We start from the raw sequence: 26,367 nt of genomic DNA on the forward strand, positions 1-26,367 counted from the left end.
CTATATCATAATCTCCAAACCATATTATTTCGATTTTTTATTTTAATATTTAATTTTTGACGAGAATGGACGATCGTCTTAAGACTGTTTCTGTGATGAACAGAAACAGTCTTAAGAAACAGTAAAAAAAAATAATATGGTTTGAGATTATGATATAGTTGGTTTTATTGATTCTGAGTGGTTGTACTTCCTAAGTGCCTTAACAAAGTTTCTTTGGGTGTGAAGATGGGAATATTTTAAATTCTCAGGCCTATGTGGCCCAACTTTGCTTCTTTAAGCATTATTTTTTTTTAAATTAAACAACTTAAAGATTGTGAGTTATTGTTCTTTTTACCCTCCTTCAAAGGTTTGCTTTGATCATATATCTATTATTAAATATCTTTTAGTAATATATTATGATTCTTTTAATAGCAGTAGCGCAATTAAATCATAAAAACAAAACTTTACTTTTGAAAACATGTATTGATGTACTATTGATGAGTAATTTAAAATGTTTTAACTCGTAATAGTTATAAATTTATAGTAAATATAATACCATTTTTAAAATATAAAATTATTTTTTATATACCCATAATATAAAAATATATTTAACATTAGAATTAAAGTTTTGCCATATTACGAATTTAAATATGAAGCAGGTTCAGATTACATTTCAATTTTACATACTTCACATACGAGTGCTAAATTTATCACTTTCACTTTTTTCGAATCCATTATTTATTGCTCCCATACCGTCTTTTCTCTTATATCTTTTAACTTGGTTGCTTAATTGCGATCCACCAGAGAAATGGTTAGTTATTTCTTGTAAGCTTTTACCTTCGGTTTCAGGCAACCAAATATATAGCATAAAACACCCCAATGCTGCTATACCACTATAAAACCAAAAAACCCCATAAAGTCCAGCTAGATTTACTATATCTAAAAATGTTTTGTTCGCCAAAAAGCCGATGACATATCCAGTACTTGCGGAGATACCAGCAGCGGTATCCCGTACTTCATTAGGGAATATTTCTCCCATTATTATCCATGGAAGGCTGTAAATCATTAGGTAACTGAAAAACCCCATTGATAGTATAGCGGCTAATGGGATCCAATTATATTGTTTTGAGACATCTTCATTAATGAAATTATGAGTTTCTATGTGCGTAGCATTAATCTTATAAGCATAGAATCCTGCACATAAAAAACAAATAGTAACACCAAATAATGAAACAAATGTTAATAATCTTTTTCCGAAATATCTAACAAGAAATATTAATAGAATAGAGCCAAACAGTTCAATAATGCCAATTAAAATTGTAGCAAGATAAGTATCGATGGGTACTTGTAGCACTTCAAAAATTTTAATAGCATAAACATTGATAGGGGTAGTACCAAAATGCGCCAAGACCAGCGTCAAACACATTAATGCATACGGTTTTATAAAAGTCAATTTTGAAAATATTTTTATTTTTGAATAAAACGCCTCTGTTGTCTTTTTACTCAACTCGTCACAAATACTTTTATATTCTTCATCTATTTCTTCAATGTTGACCCATCCTCTTAGCCATGCTATGCTTTCTTTTGCTTCTTTAGTTCTTCTCCTTTCTAGTAGCCAATAAGGAGTTTCAGGAATAATTATAAAAAGCAGTAATCCAATTACAGGAACACACGCGTTTATAAGTGCCATTGTTCGCCAAGGATAGATTGTACCCAATACGTATGACATAATAATTCCAATTAGGATGGCTACTGTAGATGTAGAACTTAGGGCACCTCTTAAGTCAGGTTCGGTTATCTCCACGACATAAATCATAGTCTAAAAGAGAATACATCGTTATTATATACTATTTACGTTTGGTAAAAATTACTTAATTATAATAATTATTGTTTGTTCTCCGTAATTAGTATGTAGAAAAGAAAAATTGTGTTTTTTTTTGGAAAGTTATACAAGTTCTTCCCAAATATCCACGATTTTTTTTTCTACATTACATAATTAATTTTAGGATGTGTACAATAAATAACGGGCGGTAACAAAATTGTGTCAAAGACGGCTGAGGAAAAACAATCGATAATAATTTTTTCGAGGCCGATCTCTAGGCCTCACTTAGTAAAAATTGGCATAGAACTTGTCAAAAATTAATGTTGTATGTTAGAATGTTTTCAGACACAATCTGTTTCTAAAATTTTTTGAAGTGAAACGTAAAAAACTATTTTTTACGCGTAAAAACTATTTTATACACGTAAAAATCTATTTGACACCCTCAAAAAAAAAATCCGTGTAAAAAACTATTTGTTAGACGTAATAGCCGGAGAGCTGGCGACATATTTAGAGAACATATTTTAGGCAAGTTAGAATAACAAAAAAAAAAAAGTTTAATAACTTGTGAACCCAGAATCCTAAGTCTGGCTGGGGGGTTGGGGGTATTTCGCTACTGCGCAACCCATAACATTTGCAAAAAAATAAATCCAAAAAACATTCTTTAGGCAACTTGAACTTTGTTTATTCATAAATTTTAGCATCTATTTAACCTAGAAATAAGTGTGCCAGACTTTTTTTCGGTTTTAAAGTGTAACCAGTCATTTCAAATATGTTTAATTATTATACCTGGAAAACATACTTTAGGCATTCTAAAAATTTTACAGCGTGTTTATTAGATGATATTAAAAAATATGTGTTAATTGCCAGACGAATTCAATGGGATTTAATACTTGCCAGACGCGAATAAAGATTTTAAATGAGCGCGACAAAAAAGTCTTATGAGTATCTATAAGCGCGAGAAAGATAGTTTATTGAGACCCGTCGGTAGCCGATGCGGCTGATGTAACAGTATTTTGGAGTATGTACTTCAAATTTTCATAAAAACAATTTTTTTTTCGGTTTCATTTCAATTATTTGCAGGCTTTTAATTTAGAGATTATTTTGTTGGAATTAAGTTACCAGGTACAAATATGTATTTATAAATTAAATATTGACGTGCATAGTGTAAATAGTTTAGAATAATTACTGCAAATAAATATTTTAGTAACTACTAATTTCGTTACTAACTACTAAAACACAATGGATAAAAACATTTAAGTTGTGTAGTTTGTAAAAAAGTTACTAGTGACAAAGTTATTGTTTTTGATGAAGGCTACAAAAATGCAAAGAATTTTTAAAAGTGCCCCAACAACATGGTTTAAAATTTAAAGAAGTGGTTTTACCAGAAAACGTAGTTCCGACAAAAGGGTACCATGTACAGTGCTAAAAAAATAAGTATTCTGGAATTTTATTAAAGTACCTACCATTGTTAATCTTTCTAAATAGATTCAAAAGTAAGTAAAAGTGCTTTACTTTTATGCTTAGGCGTTAAAATGACTTTTTTATACTGTGAATCAGGTCGCAAAAATTAATAATAATATAATATGTCACAAAAGTATAATAATAATTATATTTTTGTGACGTTTGAAAAAAATATATTTTATATTATGCTAATTTTAAATAATTATTCGTCATTTTATTCTTTCAGATACAAAATACTTAAATTAAAAGTCTTCTTATTGAAAGGTTTCAATCATACATTTTATTAAAAAAAATGTTTGTTTTTTATTTATTCCATATTAGTTAGTTTTTTTTAAGTTTTTACGACTCCAAAATGCTGTTACGTCAGCCGCATCGGCTGCCGACCGGGTCTCAATAAACTATCTTTCTCGCGCTTATTATAGGTACTCATAAGACTTTCTTATCGCGCTCATTTAAAATCTTTATTCGCGTCTGGCAAGTATTAAATCCCATTGAATTCGTCTGGCAATTAACACATATTTTTTAATATCATCTAATAAACACGCTGTAAAAATTTTAGAATGCCTAAAGTATGTTTTCCAGGTATAATAATTAAACATATTTGGAATGGTCTGGTTACACTTTAAACCCGAAAAAAAAAGTCTGGCATACTTATTTCTAGGTTAAATAGATGCTAAAATTTAAGAATAAATAAATTTCAAGTTGCCTAAAGAACGTTTTTTGGATTTATTTTTTTGCAAATGTTATGGGTTGCGCAGTAGCGAAATAACCCCAACCCCCCAGCCAGACTTAGGATTCTGGGTTCACCAGTTAATAAACTATACATTTTTAGTTATTCTAGCTTGCCTAAAATATGTTCTCTAAATATGTCGTCAGCTCTTAGGCTATAAGAAACTATTTGTTACACGAAAAAAACTATTTATTTACGCGTAAAAAATAGTTTTCTACGCATTAATAAATAGTTTTTTTTACATTGGTGAAACATCTAGACCCTTAAATGTTAGAATTAAAGAACATAAATATTATTTAAGAAAGGGAGATTTTCACAAATCTAAGATTTGTCAGCATTTATGGGACACAGGGCACAGAATAAATTTTAATAACAAAAAAGAAAAATAAAAGAGTTAATTCAATCTAATAAAAATAAATGCTCATGCATCTGTAGATGTTCGTAATGTATGGCAATCGCTTCTTTGATTTTAAATGTTCTTTAACACATAAATAAACATAACATACGTAAAATTTAAAAATAATCATACAGAAAGTTTGGGGCTTTTTGGTTTTACCTTATTAAGTAACTGTTATCAGGTAGTAATTGTTAATTTTAAAGTTTAACTTGATATAATGTCATTTTAACAGAACGTCAACGGTTTCTTGTAGACGTATCTGTTTTAAAAAAGTAAAGTGTTCTCGAATAGTTGAATTTAAATATTTTAAATAGTTTTTTCTTTATTCTTTGTATTTTTTTGCTTCCGACGATGGAAAGAGATAAACTTTCCGAAACGTTAAGCATTTTTTTCTTTGTTAGGCAAATTTGTATAACTGTAAACATAACTTCTGACAAGCAGTGGCCGTTTAGGTTTAACGCAGAAGTATTTACAAAAAATAACTATTTTATTTTGTAGATGCAGTGGTGATGCAGTGTTTTGTAGCTGCAGTGCAGTGGCGAAATACCCATAAAGGATTTTTTTTCGAGAGATGAATCCGTCACATAGATATAGACATTTTTTAATAGATTTTTAAATTTATTACTTTTTTAACATTTCAAACTACACCTTTACAAACATGTCCTTCAAATCCCTAACTTAATAGCTAACAGCAATTAAATGAAGTTTTAGTTCAAATCTGCGCACATAGTGCACAAGCAATTTTTTTTTCTGCAATTTTGAACTATATACCATTTAAAAATAAATTTTGATAGAACCCTTGAATATAAATGTATAAATATTATAATTCTCAAGTAAATTGTATTTTCTGTCACTGTTTGGATTGCTTACCGGACTTACCGGACTCGTTGAACAGATGGACAGACTTTAATTTAAATGGGCAATTAAAGACGGCTAAAAAAATGTTAAGTATATTATTTTGTTTTTGTAAGCGGTGTTAATATACAGAGTCTTAAATAAGTGCAAATATTTTCAGGGTTGGTAGATCTCGACAAAAGAAACATATTTTATTTTTGCTGTTTTCAAATAAATCCAAAATAACCGAGTTATTTTAATTTGAAAATTAAAAAAAAATTTTTTTGCTTAAATTTTGAGTCACTGTATCTTTTTTGCATTTTTTTTTCTTGTAAATTTAATCTATTACCATAAGAAATTATGTTTTTTAATTAAAAACTAAAAAAAAAATTCCAGAAATTTTTTCAAAAAATTCTCAATTATTATTTTCAATTTTTTTTTTCGCGAAAAAATCTAGCGATCGTGTTTCTGGGGTTGGAATACCGGGTGCGTCTCAAAAGTGGCTCACTCCTATAACTTTTTTATTTTTCAGTTTAAAAAAAACGAGATTTGGTATGTTAGTATATGGCATAAATTAGGATTGATTGACGCATTCAATTGTTTTCGGTCACTTCCTGTTTCACCGGAAATGACTACAACTTTTGATTTTTAAATGGCACCCTCGGTATTTTTTTACTTTATTCAATAGAAAATCCCCTCTCACGGATATCCCGTAGCCACAGAACGGACAGACGTACTGTACGTCTCTTCGTCATAACGAAGAATGCTAGTATTTGAGATACGGCAAAATTTTAAATAAATATAAAATGAAAAAGGTATAATATTCAGATGCGCAAATTCGCTATGATAAAAAATGAACCAATGGCAAAGTTTACAGAATAAATCGGTTTTGACAAACCGTTTTTTAAATAAGTCCAAAATAGAGGTGGACCAAGATTGATGAGTATTAAAAATGAATCGTGTGATTCGATTCACTGCTTAGAAGTGAAACGTAAAAAAATCAATCAATTCGTTCAATTGAATCGTACGTAGCCAGCACGGATCCATAAGAGCGGTGAGAATTGATTCATTGCTTGCAATACGGTTCGTTCAATTGAATCGTGTGATTCGATTCACTAAAAAGTCGTAATGGCCATCACTAGTCCAAAATTACCGAGTTATTTTACATTTAAAATTAAAAAAAAATGTTTTGTGGTTAAAATTTGAGAACTGCATCTATTCTGTTTTTTTTTCTTAAATTTTATCTACTACCTATGTTGCCATATTATCAAGAAATTATGTTTTTAACTAAAAATTATGAAAATTTCCGAAAAAAATTCAAAAAATTTACAAATTTACAAAAAACTTTTTTCGCAAAAAACCCTCATAGACGTGTTCCTGGGATCGGAATATACTACCCCTAAAAATATTTGCACTTATTTAAGACCCTGTATACCGTCCACAATGTAAAATATCGGAATGGGGGAACTTAAAAAAATCTGTAACATATATTCTGACTATCTACTGTTAAATCTAAAAAATTAAAAAAAAAATCCTCAAGATATTTATATAAAAAATTCCTACGAGATTAGAGGGAATTGTCGAGCATTATTATAGCAAGATAATCACACGTAACATGATCATTATTTCAACTACGAAAATCGTTGTACATTTCATGCTATTTTATTTCTACAATAGTGTTAAAAAAATTAACAATAGATATCGCCTTTTTTAAGTGCTCGGAAAATTTTTTGATTTAATAAAAATTAGCTGATTTAATAACATTAGTCGGCCTTATGAAGGTCACAATCAAATTACAATAGTTATTTATAGTACTAGTGTGGTATCTTACATACACACATATAAGTTACGTTGGGGAATGTTTTCTCAAGTGACTTATATGTTATAAAACGCGAGTGCCATACAAAAATTTATTTTTAACAGCAGAACTCTTTCATGTCCAATATCTAAGAATACTTGATTTAAAAGGATCTACCCGTTCTACTTTCATTGTTGCGAATTAATAAATTATCAGGGTATCAGGGTGCGTTTATATTATTATGCAATATAGATGTGCGTTTTGTTTTTTATAAATAATAAATAGCACTGACATTAAGACGTTATTTAGATAAATCGCGATTTTTTAGCGATAAAATAGTGAATTATCAACCAGCAAGTGAGATTTTAAAGAAAAACGATTCAGGAAGATCTTCCGCAAGTACTTGGGCCTACAACATCCTGAGTAATACATTGGCCATTGTATGAGAAGATCATCCGCTACATTACTGGCGAATGCAGAAGTGAACATGACAACGTTAAAAAGACACGGAGGATGGCGATCCGCAACTGTTGCGGAAGGATATATCGAAGAGTCCATCAACAATAAAATAGAGATAGCGTAAAAGATTCAAGGTGCTGTACGTGTTTCAGAACGAGCCGTTGTAATAACAGAGCCTATTTCAAGCGGTGGAGGGACAGCATCTGGAGGCATACCTACAAGGTTTTACAATTTCTGAATATACAAAAAAAATCATTTTCATTTAATGTTAATGTTAATTTAAATAAATAATTAAATCAGTAATTTATGAATAAAACTTAATTATTTTTATGAAATGGTGTGGTTTTGATGTTATAACACACTAGTTTGTTATAACTTCAAAAAATCACGCATGTGTTATTATTTATTTTATCCATACAGCCACTACTTATACTGACATTACTCACATGTATACATGCATATAAAATAAAAAATAACACACGCGTGAGTTTTTCAAGTTATAACAAACTAGTGTGTTATAAATTCCCTATCATATACGCTACGAGACTTTTCTGGCAGTATTTGTGCTGTAGCCGCCTCAGCCTGGTTAATAGTTTCTTGCGGAAGATCTTCCTGAATAATTTTTCTTTAAAATCTGACTTGCTGGTTAATAATTCACTATTTTATCGTTAAAAAATCGCGATTTATCTAAACGACGTCTTAATGTCAGTGCTATTTATTATTTACAAAAAAACAAAACGCACATCTATAGCTTACTTCGGGTTTCTCTTATCACCGATTCTGAACCGTCCTAACTGTGATGAGTATGCGCAGAAGGAAATATGATGACATTATTTCATTTGCGCACGCGCTGCAGAGTTTTAGGACGGTTCAGAATCGGTAATAACGAGAACCCGAACAAAGCTTATATTGCATAGTAACATAAACGCACCCTGATAATTTATTAATTCGCAACAATGAAAGTAGAACTGGTAGATCCTTTTAAATCAATTATTCTTTAGAGATTGGACATGCAACAGTTCTGCTGTTGGATAAAATTTTGTATGGCTCTCGCGTGTTATAACATATGATAGATAACACACTAGTACCATAAATAACTATTATATGCATGTATACATGTGAGTAATGTCTGCGTATAAGTAGCGGCTGTTGGATAAATAATTTTTATATTGAGTAAAAATTATTTAAATTCGAGGAAAATAATTTTATGGAAATAGATTTGTATGTCTGGAAACGTTCTAATCTCTTTTAATCTTCCTTTAATTATTGTTGATTTTTGAAGTTTTATTTTTTTTTAATTTTTATTATCCAAAATTATCATCGACTGACATTCCCCAGCCGTCTTTAAGCTTTCTTCGAACATATGAATCTAAGTGTATAAAAATATCGAAAAACGTGTTAGTAATTTATAAATGATAAAATATCTAAAAAATTACAGATAATCATACATTTACGAGAGCATTAAAAAACAAATTAATGGAATATCATAGATAAGACTCTTTTGTTCATTGTTCGTAGTGCTCTAGTTTCTCACGATCTATTGTTACATTTGTTTATGACTCTTCGTAAATGCCAATAGCTTATTGACTATAATATTTGTAAGTTGTAAATAACAATGGTAGTTAAATTATTCAAATAATGATTTTCTGACACAGTATCATGAATAGCAGGGCCGGCGGAAGGGAAATATTGAGACCGGGCGAATACCCTACCTGGCGCCCCTCCCCCCTCCCCAATAATTAACATGTTAACATAACAGCTAAGTATATTTATGCTACTTTAACAATAAAATTTCACTTAAAGGTACTTCAAAATTCTTCTCTTCGTTCAATCTTAGTCCGCGGTTGTTGTTTTTTCTATACCGGGTGCATCTTGAAAGTGACTCACCCCTATAGCTCTTTTAATTTTTTAGATAAAAAACGATATTTGGTATGTTAGTAGATATATGACATAAATTAGGATTGATTGACGTATTCAATTGTTTTTGGTCACTTTCCGTTTCAACGAAAAGCTATTGATTTTTAAATGGCTTAATTAATTTCTGGTTTATTCGATAAAAAATGACACTCTGAGTAGAATAACATATCATATGTCAACTTTTGACATTTTTGCTCAAAAAAATCGTATTTTAAATTTCAATCTAGAGTGCCATGGCTGTGTTAAAAATACTAATTTTTAAACAAGGAGCCTTGGAAAAATAGATTTGATCGTCTAATGTTTTTCGTGTCTTGTCCTGGTGGGTTAAAAAATGCCCAAATCGTATTTTTAATCATATGCCAATTTTTTCAAATGGAACAAGTGGTTCATTTGCATATTTGGAAAAAGAATTTTATACGAAAAATTTTGTACCAAACACTTGATATTTCGGGTCAAATTGTCGTTATGAACCGTATGTTACAATTTCAAATAAACCATATTATGCGAAAATGTCAAAAGTTGACATATGATATGTCATTCTATTCAGATTGTCATTTTCTATCGCATAAAGTAGAAATATACCGAGGTTGACATTTAAAAATCAAAAGTTTTATTAATTTCCGGTGAAAGAGGAAGCGATAAAAAAAATTGAATACGTTAATTAATCCTAATTTATGTCGTATACTAACGTACCAAATCTCGTTTTTTCATCTGAAAAAATAAACAAGTTATAAGAGTGAGCCAGTGTTGAGACGCACCCGGTATATATAAATGGTAAGTATAAGTGATCTTTGAAAACATTACTATTTAGTTGCAAGCAATTGCATTATTTTTCTATGAGAATTTAAGAAAAACTTCTTTTCTTTTCGCAGTCAATTATTTCGTGCAGAATCAGTATAGGTATGATCAGAGATACAGTTTTGTCGGCTTCAAAATGAGGATCAGACAGTGTTTGAGATTTGAGATGCATTCATTTGTCTTTTTTTAATGAGAATTTCTATGATTCTGCTACCATTTACCATGTATTACTACATATTCAATACTGAACAATCAAAATCACTAAAAGATTGATATTTTTCTCACTACTGTTAATAAATTAATGAGGCAAACGTACAAGCTTTTTTTTGATAATGATATCGGGATCCTATTTAGCTTCTTGCGAATTGAATTTTTGTTTCATATAAATTTAGGGCAGATCAGCCATTAACAAATAAAGGGTGTGGGTAGTAGACAAAGTGCATTTTTGAGCGGTCACTCTAAAACTGTCAATTTTGCTAGCTCTTGACCCAAAACAGTTTATTGTTGAAAAAATTAATAAAAACAAGAATTATAGAAAGAAGGGTTATTTACAAAAAAGTTGATAGCTTTTCAGTTATAAGTAAAATACCACGAACATTTTTTTTTTTAAATATTTTACTTGCTGGCGTGGCGCCCCTCACATTCGGCGCCCCGGGCGGTTGCCCGGGTCGCCCGGCCCTGATGAACAGAGTACAATCATTTCTAAAATACAGGCTAATGTTAAAATTACATCGGCATTGCAATGCAAATATGATTTCAGAAATGATATTTTGATTGAATATTTCAAAAATTGACATTTTTTAAATATTTTACTCATAGAACATTATACACAGAATGTTTTTAGAATTTCATGGATAAAATAAAAAACATTAAACATATACAGGGTGGCCCATTACAGCGCGTTCAGATGGAGCGGAGCGTCCGCGCTGTTTTTGCGCTGCTTGTTTTTTCAAGATAGCCGTCAGACGAAATCATCTGGATGGAGCATACGCGACCCATGTGAAATTGTTCATTTAAACTCATGGAACTCGCGGACGGTCAGCGAGGACGCTCCGCTCTGAAAGCGCTGTTAGTCCGAGTAAGTCCAGTGTCGTCGTTGTTGACGTAAGTACAAAAGAAGTTCTATACAATATTTGTTGCATGATTTATCAAATTGAGTATCCTTAAAATATTGTGTTGTATACAGGGTGTCATAAAAATGTAATGATGTAAGTTTGTTTCTAAATGCAACCGTACTTTTTTTGGATTGAGTATAAAATTCTGCATATGGTACTTTTCTTTGAAGGACTATGCGGTGTTGCCATGCTGCAAAAACAATATATCCGTAAAGAGGTTAAAACTTAGTGTCCTTAAATAAAGTTAACAAAATAACTACATAAAGGAAAATTCATTATCTTATGCAGGGTATTTCTTATGACTGACGTGCCTAATATAACAATATAAAAAATAATTTAAATGCAACAGAAATGGTTCTTTCTCTCAAATTTTACAAATGGCTTTTTCTTTCAATTTTAAAATATAACGCAAATTAGCTTTAGGTGGCTTTGAATTAAAATTTACTGTTGAAGAGACATCTGTTATATAATATCTCGAATATTTGGGAATGACAATAGATGATAATTTTGGCTAAGGAGGTCCAGCTATGATGACCTTTGGAAGGTTGTATTTTCTTTTTTAATATTGAGTAAAAATGATTTCTTAATAAAGTAGTTTAAAATTTGAGAATAAAATATTTTTTTGGAAAATGTCGGTCTTCCCTTTTTTAATCTCTCTATGTAGCTTGTAGACGGCAAGAGGAGGCCGGATGGATAACTCAAAAGGTACAAGGATATTTTCCACGAAAACTTAAAGGGGATTAAGAAGCAGAATGGGTGGGAAGAAGCAGCTCACAATAGAACGGAATGGAGAAGAATTGTAAACTCAGTTAACAGCGACAACCAAAAAGTAAAGAGGCAACAAAGCAATGAGATTTTTGAATGTCCGGAGTGCGGTAGACAGATAACATCATGTATCGGGATTTTCAGTCACAGAAAAGCTCATAAATGAAAACGCCTTGCGTGACCATCTTCTGATGCGTGTCAAATACTCGTCAGCGAGTATTGGCTGTATGTATGTAATACCTCTAATTAGTGTTAACTTTAACAAATTTTATGTCAGTTTTTGGTAAATGACGTCTAGAGATTGACATCGCCAAAATTATCATCGATTGCCATTCTCCATTCGTCTAGACACCGTTTTTTTATAGTTTATTGTAGAGTTTGATGAAAATTACAATGATTCAAAGAAAACGGAGGTCCACAATATTATAATAAATTGTAATTCCGTATCATTTTCTATTGTAACACCAAAAGTTCTTAATCTAAATCTCTATCTTTTAAATATACTTACCGGTGCTTCAAGAAGACCTCCAGTAAATCCAGTGAAACATAAGGCAAAAAATATATGCCAAGGCTTGTATGCATAATAGAACAGAAGAAATGCACTGAATAAGAGAACGCTTATCACCTGCATGGATCGTTTTCTACCTATCAGATGAGTTAAGATGCCTGATAAAAGACATCCCAGCGGTACAAATAAATAGTTCAAGGATCCTGAAAGAAACAAAAAATTATTAATTCTTATAGTATATTGTAGGAGAAAAGGAAGAAAAGCATAATATACTATCCTGCTATTTCTTTTCTGTCCTTTTCCTAAATATCGATTTATAAAATGTGTCATCTTGAGATATAAAAATCGAGAATACCTATAAGACAGAAAATGCCACCAAACATCTGATATACATAATTCAGGTGAAATCGAAATGAGTTACTTTTCGACTCAACATGGTTTTTTCTTTTAGAGTGCGGTCAGAATAATCCGCAAAATGCCTGTTCCGCAAAATGAATTATTTTGTCTAAGAGATATTTCCGATTGCCGCGTTTAAATTTATCCCCTGCGCATGTGACTTTGGTATATTATTATGTTCTTGTTGACTTTATGTATTTATTTTGTGATAAATTTGACTGTAAGAAATTTATATAAACTTTTTTGTTAATATAGTTTCATTTCAATGTCATTATTAAATTAAAAGAATAAAGCTGTTTGTGTGTGTCCCTGTACTGTACACACCGACGAAAATTGCAATTTTCAACTCTATGGAGCGAAATATCGATCAGATAAAAAGCTCTAAGACTTGAATCTTGAATAAGAAAATGCAAATTTTGAGTTTATATTATATCTTGAACAAGGTAACATTATGCTCAATATTGAAGGAATTGGACCGTTGTCTCTGTTCATACTATTTTCACATTTATTAATTCTGATGCTTTCATATGCATATAATTGCCTGCAATTATTTGAGACTTGTTTAATTAATTTTAAATTATTAAGATCTATACAATGTTCTTTATCAACAATATGTTCAGCAACGCAAGATTTATCCGGTCTGCCATATCTTATCTGAGCTAAATGTTCTAGTTAATATTGATCTTCTAGTTTAACATATTTCTGATTACAATCTTTACAAGAAATTTCATAAAGGTCGGGTACTTTTCAGTGGATGTGTAAAGATGTTTTACGTTTGGATACTACGCAGTGGTATTTTACAAAAAATAACTTTTTCATTTTTTATAGGTATTTCTTTTTCAGTGGCAAAATACCCAGGATTTTTTCAAGAAATGGATATAATTGTATAGATATACAGGGTGTCTCAGGCTGAGCGTGCATTAGAAGTTTCTAGAGAACCACAATATCTAGATCGGAAATTTTTTGCACATCATTGTTTTTCAACGAGATCTATCGATTAAAATATTTTCAATATGGCGGAAATTCCGGAAATACCGGAAGTTGACAGCAACTTTCTTATTTTAAATGGGTACCCCCATTTATTACATACTTAAATTCTCTGTAAAATTCTAAGAATATTGATGTTAAACACTCTCTATCATTAACCGTTTTTGAGAAAACAAATATTTAAAATTTTTGGACGAAAAAAACTACCTGTCAAAAAAATTTGTATAGCCTAAAAGTCCAATTTAGGGATTACCACTTAATAAACTTAAAAACGATTTATTTTAGGTATAGGAACATGTATAGACAAAAAGTAACGAATTGAAGAGTCTTATCACTAGTGAAATAAACAAAGTGGGTTTCCATTTGAAAAAAAATATTTATGATAATTTTTTAATCGCTCAATTCCATGACAGCTGCGGTCATTACTATATGACATTCGAACGATTTAATTTTTGAAATAGATAGCCACATATCTTCTTTTTATGGCACAGTGGCTGTGGTAATCACTAAATTTGACGTTTAGGCTATACACATACACATATTTTTGACAGGCAGTTTTTCCCGTTTAAAATATTTTAATATTTTTTTTCTCAAAAACGGTTAATGTTAGATATAGAGTATTCGATATCAATATTCATAAAATTTTACAGAGAATTTATATATGTAATAAAAAATGGGGGCACCCATTTAAAATAAGAAAGTTGCTGTCAACTTCCGGTATTTCCGGAAGTGCCACCATATTGAAAATATTTGTAATCGATAGATCTCGTTGTGAAAAAATAATGTGCAAAAAATCCGATCTAGATATTGTACTTCTCTTGAAACTTCAAATCTGACGCTCAGCCTGGGACACCCTGTAGGTATAGAGATTCTTAGTAATCTAAAGTGAGTTACGCCCACGGATTCCTGCACACCTGCTAAAAAGATCAGGCCATCCTGATTACTATTTACAATTTTATGTTTTTTGGTTCATTTTAGAACATTCCATATTATTTTATGTCTCATAGTTCATCTTTTATCTGTGCATTTCAAATAAAATATACAATGCTGTTTAATATTTTAAACAAATTTCAGTTTTCACATTGCTTAAAAGTAACTTAAATATAAAATATTAAGATCAGTTTTATTGATCATATAGATTATAAAAAGATATTGAATAGTTATTGATTAGTCTATAGTTAAAAAAAATTGTTTGAAAATATTAGTATTCACATGAACTGTCCCAATAATCCCAATTACTTGCTAAAATTTTAATAAAATATATTTACAATTACGAGGTGTTGCTATTTCTATGTCAGTATGTATAAATACTGATTTTTATTATTACTATTTATTAATATTTTTATAATAACACTTTAGATTGAAATTGTTTTTAATGGAATTTTTCGGATTTGTATATCGTTACTATTAAAATGTTATTAGTTTGATATTTCTTAGAATAATGGAATTCCATTGTTAATTTTTAGATGCCCAACAACTAATCCATCGTTTAAATTCCAGATTTTATTTCTATACATAGTAATATAATGTTAAGGTTTATAAATGAACTGTATGTTCCAAGATTTTAGATATAACGTTTTACTCTCGGTTTTACTATAAAGTTATAATAATATAAATTAAAATAAAAGCACAATCATCAATTATAAAATAAGATAAAATTGAAGTCAGAATACATCCACTTAAAATATGTCTTCTCTGATCTCCAAATGAACGAGAAAAGTGAATAATATTTTTAGTACTTTCCTTCTTATACCTATTATGAAATAATATACCGGGTATTTTTCAAGAAAAGATCATTAAACTTTTTTATTTATTTTTTTCACAGAAAAAACAATATTTTGTATTTTAGTTATATGACATAAATCAGGATTGATTGACGTATTCAATTATTTTAGGCCCCTTTCTGTTTCACCGGAAATGACTACAACTTTTGATTTTTAATGGGCACGTCTGTATTTTTTAACTTTATTTGATATAAAATGACATTCTGAGTAGAACGACTAGCATATTCAAATTTTTGGTATTTTTTCTTGAAGAAAATAGTACCTTAAATTTCAATCTTTAGTGCAATGTATGTTTCAAGTATGTGGTACCAAAGTATTTGTAAAAAATGTTTTTTTCCAAATATATTGTTTGACCAGCGGATCTGAAGCTACGGAAGGAATGCGAGAAAAAAAATCGATATTGCCACGTTTATCTATAAAATTGCAAAATTGCCAGGCATGAACTATAAATCAGCATATATTCTGACGTATATTACTAAGGAATTTGAATTGTAGTTAATATTGTTCGATATGTTTTATTTAATAACTTATTTCTTTCATTCTGTATAATCTGCTTATTATGAAAGGTGAAGATTTTTCAAGGATATCATCGGCAAGCCGGCATCGCCGCGCATGGCTGCCTATTCATCGAACATGATTGGCGAGAGTACGTCACAGGATTTGTTACCACGCGGTTGCCATGACTTTTACTAGTAGTGGGAACTATCGAATGAATACTATCGAAACATTCGATAGTTGCAATTCATTCGAATAATTCGATAGTAAGAAAACATTCGTTGAAAACTATTCGAATAAAAATTATCGAATAGATCCGTCAACTGCCTTGAAATATTGTATTCTAGTAATTCGGCAGCAAAAACCATTCATTTATAAAATTCATTCATTTATAAAATTCATTTATTCGTCAGGATCGATTATAATAAAACATTAACTGGATTTTAGTTGTCGCTCGGCATAGGTTTCTTTCCGAGAAACCCGGCAGCGGTCGGTGGCAATGCTATGAAAGAAGCCGGCATCTTTCATTTTTTGCGGAGTCAGATAAAGATAAGGACACATTATTTTTTTTATTGAGGTGTTCGTATTTACACAGAAAATACATTATGAAGGGCGCTGTTGCCATATATTGGTATTAGTTGATATTAGCAAAGAATATTATTGTTTGGCTTTAGTTAGTTAGGGATAGTATGTCTATATATTTTGCATTTTTATTATTAATATTCTGTTGTTACACTTCAATAATACTTGCTATTTTGGATGTAGGAAAATTATTTTTAATGTTTTTAAGCAAAGACTGGTTTAATAAATAATAATAACAGTAATAATTTTTTATACCTATTAACAACAAAATTTAAAATAATTTAATATAAACATTTTTTTAAGTAGTAGCAAAATATAAACAACAAATTAGATGTCAAAATTATTTATATTAGATCCTATTTAAATATAATATAGTCTCTAAATTTTTTGTGTGGCAACGTTGGTTTATTAAATAATACTAATTACAGAACTAATTTGTTATATTAACAACAAATTTTAAAATCATGAAATATAAACATTTATTAATTTTCTAAGCATGCAGTGTAATGGAAGGAAAATATTAATAAAAAATTAGAAATCAAAACTATTTATATTAGGTACTTTATATTATTATTTAAAAATAATATTTACTTTTACTGGCATTTACTTTAAAAATATAAGAGAATTGGCATAAACAAAATACAAACATCGTTATCTTTTTTTTTAAATTGGCACGTGTAAAACTTTCAATTTAATTATCTCACCCCATAGTTTGAGTTCGATAACCCCCCATTTACTTAACCACATTACTTAAATATGATTATTAAGTTCAACTAAGTCATATTATTATAACATCCAAAATACAAATATGTATTTTTAAAATTAATTGTAAGTTCATCTCATCTCTCTTAAAAATTGCTACTTCTCAAAATTTCCCATTAAAAAATAGACCATATATCATATAAAATTAAATAATTGAAAGATTGGGCTACGGAAAATCACACAAATTTTCGGAAAAATTTTGACCACCTCACATGCACACAATCGTCAATAAATAAAATTATAAAAACAACTACTATTTTAGTATTTTAACTATTTTAATAAACGCAAAAATAGCACAGTATTTATACGGCGAAGTTATAAAAATTTGGAAGAACTAATAATGCACTGACGCATACAAAAAATCAAACGAATACTAAATTTCATTTATCAAAAGCATTCGATAGTCGTGGCTCAACGATAACCATTTAGTCGCACGGCGAGGTTGTCACATATGCTTTAGTATACAAATGAATGAATGATTTTATTCGAATAAAACCATTCGATAGTTGAAATCATTCATTCATTAACCATTCGATAGTCTAATTCATTCGATAGTTCCCATCGCTAACTTTTACACCTTTCCTATTCGCTAGTTTTATCCCCAACTTCACGGTCTCTTCTGAAAAGAGCAGAAATATTGAATACTATTGAAATATCCAGTGGCGGTGTCATTCTTTTGACCATTATTACTTTCTTTCATTATTTTATACCGGTTATCCTAAACTGTATTCCTATATTTTTCGTATATTTAATAGTTAAGTTGTGTTTTATTGTTTTGTTATCTTGTTCTCTCTTATTAATATTAAGTTTGATCGTATATTTGTGTTTTAAAATGAATAAATTTGTTAAGGGTAAGACGCTACATAGCCAGACAAGAGAAATAATAGCTAATTTATATAGGTAAGTAGAATAATAATAATATAATTATTAGAATATTAAAATTAAATATTGGATAGAAAATGAAAAGCACCCACATTTTACCTAAATATTTTATCTAAACTTGCAGTTAAGGTAACTATGGTATGTATACATCACAGATAAGTATATATCACAGGTAAGTACATATAACAGGTAAACATTTATCACAGGTAAGTATATATCACAGCATAATATCACAGATAAGTTTTATGGAGGGATAGATATGGTCCGGACGGCTTTATTCAGTCTATGTTCTCGTTCTGTGGTTTCAATAATCTGTCTAATAGTTTTGTAACCCAGGTCCCATATTTCTTTGGTCATTAAAGACTCCATAATATTTGTCGGGTTAAAAACTTTTCCAGTTTCCGTGCAGAATAGTCTTCTTTGCCCTACCCATCTGCTACAATTAAAAAGTGTATGTTTCGCATCATCTTCGTCACTACAGTACAAGCACACAGCGGTCTCTGATCTACGAAATTTGTGCAGGTATTTATTGAAACAGTCATGCCCAGATAGAGACTGGCTAACGTAGTAGTCTACTTCGCCATGACACTGGTTAAGCCATATCTCTATATCCGGAATCAGAAAATGGGTCCATCGAGCTTTACTACTTGAGTCCCATTTTCCTTGCCACTTGACCATTAAGTTATTCGTCGCTATAGTTGAACCTACTCCTGTGTACCTTTCGCGCCGTTCTATAATTTGGAGTTCCATAGGCGGTATCCGTGCTAGAACTCCAACTCCGTCTGTAGATATGGTTCTGTATGCGCTTATCACCCTGATAGCAACCGCCCTTTGAAAGCTGCTTAGTTTGACCATAAGCTTTTTATTGGAAGTTACCATAAACCATGCTGGAGATCCATAGAGGACTTGGGAATGAACCACGCTCGAGTATAATTTTCGTTTTGAGGATCTTGGACCTCCTATATTTGGCATCAGCCCAGATAATGCTCTCAGAGTTCTTTCTGCTTTCAGAATGACAGCCGATATATGTTCAGCAAATGTTAATTTCGTGTCCATCCATACTCCAAGATATTTCACAGCATTGCTTAGGTTAACGGATACGCCTTCTAAGGCAATGGGTCCTATCTTTCGTTTTCTGGTCAAAAGTACAGCTTCGGTTTTTTCTGGAGCTATAGTCAGGTGATGTATTGCAATTGATATCCAATTTGATACGCGCTGTAGTGCAGTATTTATTACGTCCATGAGTATTTGTTCATTTTGTGCCGTGCCAGTAACTACGATGTCGTCTGCAAAACCTACCAGTTCTATTCCTGGCGGCATATTGATCTCTAATAAGTCATTTCATTCTATAAGGTCGGTCCTAGAACAGAGCGCTGCAGTACATCGCTGGTAATTTGCAGGTTTTTGCTACCATCTTGAGTGTGTAGTAGTATTTCTCTGTCCGACAAATATGATCCAATAAGACTTATTAAACTTTCGTCTAATTTTCTTTCTCTCAGTTTGTCGAGTATAATCTACCATGAAGCATTATTAAAAGCATTTTTAACGTCAACTGTAACAATAGCACACAATCTGCGATTTGCATGAGAATACTTTTCTGCACTCTCGGCAATCAGGCGTACCCGATTAATTGCATCAACAGTCTGCCTTCCTTTTCTGAACCCATACTGCTTCTCAGACAAACCACCAGTGCGATTCAACTCACTCTGTAGCCTGCTCAATAATAGATGCTCGTACAGCTTTCCCTCGACGTCTAATAGACATATCGGTCTATACGATGACATGTTTTCAGGTGGTTTGTTAGGTTTTCTCAGCAGAACCAGTTTTGCTATCTTCCATGCAGTCGGGAACTCGGCTCGATTGCTAATTTGTTATAAATTGACAACACGTAATCGGGCTTTTTTTCGACAAACACCTTTATTATTTCAGGTGGTATTTGTCCTGGTCCTGGGGCTTTCTTGTTTTTTAATTTATTGCTTGCTATTTTTAGTTCTTCTAGACTAAAATCAACAAAGTTTGAGTTTTTATCACAGTTGAATATCACAGGTCTATGTTTCGGAAACAAAAAATTTGCTATATTTACTACAACATCTAGAGTAAGATTCAGCTTAGGTGGAAAACCCGCTAATCCCTTCATAACAATTATGTACCCCTGGCCCCATATGTCAGAATCAACAGCATCACAAATTGTTTTCCAGTGTTACTTCTTGGACTTCTTAATAGCTTCCCTAAATTTTTTTCTACTTGTTTGGTAGACCTCCCAGAGATCTTCACTATTCTGTCCTAAATTTCTTCTTGAGTTTCTGGTATACTGTCTTCGTTTTTGAATACTGTCCTTACGCAGCTCTGCCAGGTCATTATTCCACCAATACATTGGCTTGCGGTTTGTATAAATTATTTTCTTTGGCATACATTTATCACAGATCTTTGCAAGATGCCTTGAGAAATTTGATGACAGCGGTCCAGTTTGATCATCGGACACATTGCCTATCGCTTCTTCGAGTTTTTGTTCATTAATTTTATTACTATTCCATCCATTAAATTTGAGCTTCCTTTTGCCACAGGGCGCCTTTCTTTGTTCAGAGATATCAAAAAATATGTAGTTATGATCACTTAAGGATTCCAAGTCACTAACTTCCCATCTTAGTATGTTAGGTCTCATTTTACAAGTAGTTATGGTGAGGTCTAGTATTGAACCATAATTTTTACTTTGGAAAGTAGGCTTATCCCCTTGGTTGACAACACAGAGATCATTGCTTGCCATCCATTCTACCATTGACCTGCCTCGATTGTCTGTGACGTTCATTCCCCATTGCGGTGACTTGACATTAAAATCACCGGCAACAATGGCGTTTTCTCTTGTGCTCTTAATTTGTTGTCCTATGTGCCAAAGAATATCATCCAGGTCATTAATGTCATTGTTTCCCGAAGAGTAACAGCTGTAGAATGTTAGGTTTATTGAGGCAACATATGCGTAACCGCGGCCCTGGCTTTGTTTATGTATTGGTATATTGCTGTCAATAATTGTTATTGCGGTATCCCCTCTTTCATCGCATATCCAGTCTGCTCGGTTTTTAATGGCAGTTCGATTTGGCTCGCTTACAATCAAAATTGCCGCACCTATATCTTTTGCTGTCACCAAAGCAATATCATGCGCTGGTCGGCTTCTATTAGTGTTTATTTGTAGAATTCTCATGTTGGCTTAAAGATATATGCCCTTTATCATTACCCTGTTTAGATGTCTTGATTGGACATGATGCTTGGTCAGTTTGGTTGCCTTCTTTTTTACAGTTAATGCAATATGGAGGATACGTGCATTCGGATATCTTATGTCCATCTTTGGTACATCGCATACACAGTTTTTCGCGATTAGGTCCAGTGCATTGTTTTTTTACATGCCCAGACTCCCAGCATCTGAAACATCGCACTTCCTTCTCTCTTTCGATGATCCTACAGCTTGACCATCCAATTTATATTGTTCTCATTTCTATTAGCTTGCTAGCATCTAGCATCATCATCGTTAATAATTATCGTCGCATTTCGTTTATTTCCAAAAGCATGACGAATTGCCCTGATTTTAAATTCCTTTGTTGCACCTATTGCATCTCTTATAGCTTCCCTTATTTCTTCTTCGTCAACCAGTTCATCAGTATATTTGATATGCAGAATCGTCTTTTTGGTGAGTAGAGACGCGACCACACCTGGCACCTTTTCTCGTAGCTCCCTTTTTAAAATCTCGGCTCTGTCGGTTCCATTTCCAATTATTGTAAGCAGTAGCCCATCATTTTTTGTTCTTTTTAAATGTTTTATGTCCACTCCTAATTCATTGGGATTAACAGCTGCTTTTATAGTCTTCAGTAAATCGGCATATGATTTATCTTTCATTTGTACCAAGATATTTTCGCCAGTTATTTTTTTTGTAGGTAATTTCGCGCTGCTCTCTGTTTCTGCACTCTGGTCTTTAGAACTTTTGATTCTTGTTCGTTTGTTAATATTTCTAAATTGGGTTTATAAATTGCAAGATCTGTTGAAGTTCCAATACACAAAAATTTAAGCATTTTTATGATTCTCGGTCCATTCATTTCTGGTATCGCTAATTTAGTACGGTGGTTATCAATCATGTGGCACTTTATTATTTTTAAGGCATTAAAAACGCAGTGGTCATCTTCATTACATTCAAAATGTTTATCTTCCATGATTGGACAATATATCCACCAATCTATGTTTGAAATATTACCATCATTGTCTGGAAATCCTATTGAGTGATACATCATCGTTACTTCGCCACTTTTTTTTTATTGGTTTCTAAGCCCAGTTTTCCCACCATAATCGCTTATAGTTTTGTTTATATCCATGTAAGGAGAATCTAGGTTCTCATTACATGGAAGTATTATGTCCCAAGTATCCGAAACTTCTCCAATAGGCTTTCTAATAACCGAGGTTGTTTCTCCAAATACTTATTCCCAATCCTTATCAGATACTGATTGAAAGTTGTGGTATGTCTCTTCTTTCTTTAGTTTAATTTTTCTATTTTCAGTATCTTGGAGTCTCACACATTCTCTGCATGTCACAGGGATTTGAAGGTTGCATTGGTTTTCAACGCTGGTGTTACATTGATTGAATTTTTCTTCCAGATCTTTTAGTCGTGTTTCAAGTTCCTTATTTTTAACTTGTAATGTAGATAATTCTTTTCTTGCATCTATAGAAGATTCTAGCCATTCTTGCATTTCACTTCCTTTCAGCTTTTCCGAGTATAAACTAAGTTTACCACTAATCATTTTATCTAAATTAAAATGAATATAAATAAACGTGGATGAAATCTCAATTGGTTTATTTTCTTGTGTTCATAATAGAGTTTGCGACGAAGAAGCTACAGAGAGTTCGCTTAAGTTGCCGCTTAAACGTAAACTTGAGCGGATATCTCTTTATACCGGAGTTAGCGTATCGGCTAAAAATAATTCACACATAAGATAAAAAAGGCTGGAAACTAACCCCGATAAAATGTTATCCAGCCCTGGAAAGGAACGACCACGTGAGACTGCTATTGAAAAGCTCGACAACTTTGATTTCTAAGTGGTCAGGAATTTTATAAATAGATTTTATCTCAAATTCAAAGTCGTCCCCACAATTAGAAAGCTTTTGCAAAAATTGCAGGAAGAATCGAATTTTCCTTTTGGCAGGGAAACGCTTAAGGGGTTATTAAAATCAAATGGATTTTTTTGGCGTAAAGGTCAAAATAACAGATAAATATTAATGGAGCGGCCCATTATATTGCAGAGAGAGATATAAATATATACGCGAAATTCGAAAATATCTATTTGGATGAAACATGGGACAATGACCTAACCTTTAAAAATTGCTGGCGGAGCGATACCGTATCTGGTGTAATAGGCAATTTTGGCTCTACTGGTGAGTAAAATTATGTTTTGTTTGCGTTTCCAAAGTTAACTATTTTCAAGACTTTTTTTGCTGGAAATAGTTGTATCTAAAATTATGTATTATAGAAAAAAATATAGTTAGTACAGATATATAAATAAATATACTTCAAGACTCAGTCTTGGTCATCTGCTGTCATCTGCTGTCATCTGCTAACATGGTTAGCGAAACGTGCGTCCAGTGTTTCCATCGAGTTGATGACTCGCCAAATTCTGGGCTTGGACAAGACGGTGCCTTTCCCTTGCGCCTCGGTAGAAAGATGTGATAGCCGTCCCTTTTGAGATGTTTTCACATTCCCTGCAACCAGTGCCGGCCCTTGCCAATTTTTAAGAGATATTCCACCAACCAATGCGCCGATTCTTGAGGCACACAATCTATGAGGATCATGACCACCCGAAAGTGTATCACCGCAAAGTGCAGCTGACCCATATTTTGTAGATCCTTGTGTTAGCAATTCGGTCGCCAATACTTCGTCCAGTATCGTCTCTTCTTGAGCCGTTTACTGGTCGGTGGTCAGTGCAACCTCTGGTAATCCTTTGGCAGTACCGCCATTTTCACTTATTATCCATTAGTCGCAAAGCTGGTGATACGTCCCTGCTTGCTTCTCGGTGTTGGCTTTCCATCCTGGCTTTTTTCTCTCCTTGCCGGAGTAGAGATGAGAGTTCCTCGCTCCTTCTGGGTCGACAAGACCGGGTAGCTTGTGACACTTATATTCTATAGGTAGGCTCCCCACCCTTGCTGGACGAGGTGGTAGCTTGTGTGCCACTTGTGGAGGATGATCTCGCGCAAGTGCCAGCCGCCTCTCCTGAACTTCCCTTTGAGTTTGGTCACTTGGAACTTTCATTGTTAAAAATGTTCCCAGTGTCGCAAGGGGGCCCAGAATCGCGAGAGGCTTTCATTGTTAATGTTCCCACAGCTTCACCGGTCGGTGGTGTTTTTAATACTAGATCTCATAGTGTTCCCACGAGTCGCTAGGGATAATCGATCCATTCCTACGGAGCCCCGCCCCGCATGTAGAAATAAGGGGTAAATACAATGGGGTGCTCGCTGGTGCCCCAATGTTGAGACCAGTACAGACAGTAGTCTTCTATCTAGCCACGCATCCCTTTGACCTGGTCCTGCTATCGTAGGATTTAGATTTTTGGTGAGGTTGTCTCCTCTTGATACGGGCGGCTAAGCCAATACCCCCCACACCCTCTACCCATGAGACATGACCACAACCTACTGTCTGGTATGGCGGACAGGATAGCCCCGTCTGGCACCGTTATATGTCTTAGTGAAATTCCCTGGCTACAGCCAGGGACAAGACAGTGAGCTAGCTTCTTAGACCGAGCCATAGTTCTAGAGGAGATTTCCCCTAGCACCCGACTAGGAGCTTTCCCACCAACGACAAGGTCTTGCATCTCCTATAGGGGAATGGCGTTAAGGTTGCTTGCTTGTGCTCTCTACCCGTGCGGTTTTAACTGTACGGTTAAAATCGAAAAACATGACCGAAGTGTATGGGGGCCTTTAGACAGATGTTGCCTCCACTTTGACGATAACGGTATGATATACTGTAGAACGCGTATTACTTGAACGCACGTACATATTTCAAAGAATGTTTTGTGTCTGTGGTCGCCTTTAGTTTATAAAAAGATATAAATAGTTTTCTGACTAAACATAAGTATTTCAGACAATATTCATTTCTATACTAGAATTACCACTATCGCTGTTTAATTAAACCTTTATTAACTAAAAAAGTACCTACATTTATTAGATACAAATCCTATAATTTATTTATATACATGCCATTTAAACAAAATTAGAGACTCATTAATTATTTATTAGCAGATCATATAAAGAAGTAGGTACAGTTAAAAAAATAACTGATTGTATTTCGTAATTATTTTTACTGCAACCTTGGTCTTTCAAAAAATATAAACTTAAATTTACCATAGATAATAACTTCCGTTAATAAATCATAAGTAAATAAAATAAACTGGTTATATCTCACCTATCCAAGATATTTCTTCCTCGGTAATAAAAATACTCTCTGATGTATCGTTCCTTTGTGACAGACGCGGTATGAGAATTGTCGGCATGCCCAAACTCATTCCATATACTAACAGAAGAATGTTTTTAACCATAACAGCCACTATTTGGGGAAAACTTCTTCTTAGACTTGAAATTTCGTTTTTCTTAATATTCTCTGAACAAACCATTTTTTCTGATATGCAAATTTCACTTAGTTACGTGTATTTTAAATTTCTAAGAAATTTTCTAAAATTAATTAACTCGTTTTATTTATCTATCGATATAGGTAACTTAACACTTCCTACCGAAGAGAAAAATTTTATATTAAACTTGTATTTGCAATACATAAAAAATGCACACAATAACTGATGTAGCGTCGGTATTGGTAAAACCTGGGTATTGTTAATAAGTATACAACTGAGATAACGTGTATAAAATAGTTTTGTT

The 26,367-nt window shown here is 32.4% G+C and overlaps 1 protein-coding gene across 2 annotated transcripts; it reads right to left on the bottom strand.

The window, feature by feature from the left end:
* Positions 1–306: 306 nt before the first annotated feature.
* LOC115890572 (facilitated trehalose transporter Tret1-like) lies at positions 307–26,367 on the bottom strand. Of its 2 annotated transcripts, XM_030910841.1 has the most exons (4): positions 26,226–26,367; positions 25,901–26,166; positions 12,584–12,786; positions 308–1,798 (listed from the first exon to the last, which is right to left on the bottom strand). In XM_030910841.1, exons 2-4 carry the CDS (start codon positions 26,106–26,108, stop codon positions 668–670), a joined length of 1,542 nt encoding a protein of 513 aa, XP_030766701.1. In that variant the 5' UTR covers positions 26,109–26,166; positions 26,226–26,367; the 3' UTR covers positions 308–667. The 2 variants fall into 2 exon arrangements, with proteins under 2 accessions (XP_030766702.1, XP_030766701.1); XM_030910842.1 differs by having other exon boundaries at positions 307–1,798; positions 25,901–26,344.

This window comes from Sitophilus oryzae, unplaced genomic scaffold, assembly GCF_002938485.1.
Source record: "Sitophilus oryzae breed Bouriz unplaced genomic scaffold, Soryzae_2.0 scaffold_882_pilon_pilon, whole genome shotgun sequence".
Taxonomy (NCBI): Eukaryota; Metazoa; Arthropoda; class Insecta; order Coleoptera; family Curculionidae; genus Sitophilus; species Sitophilus oryzae.

Coding starts and splice junctions, on each gene's coding strand:
- LOC115890572 (XM_030910842.1), bottom strand. CDS start 26,108: ATGGTTTGTTCAGAGAATATTAAGAAAAACGAAATTTCAAGTCTAAGA. Junction 12,787..25,900: donor GGAAGAAATATCTTGGATAG/GTGAGATATAAC, acceptor TGTTTCTTTCAG/GATCCTTGAACTATTTATTT. Junction 1,799..12,583: donor GAGGTCTTCTTGAAGCACCG/GTAAGTATATTT, acceptor ATTCTCTTTTAG/ACTATGATTTATGTCGTGGA.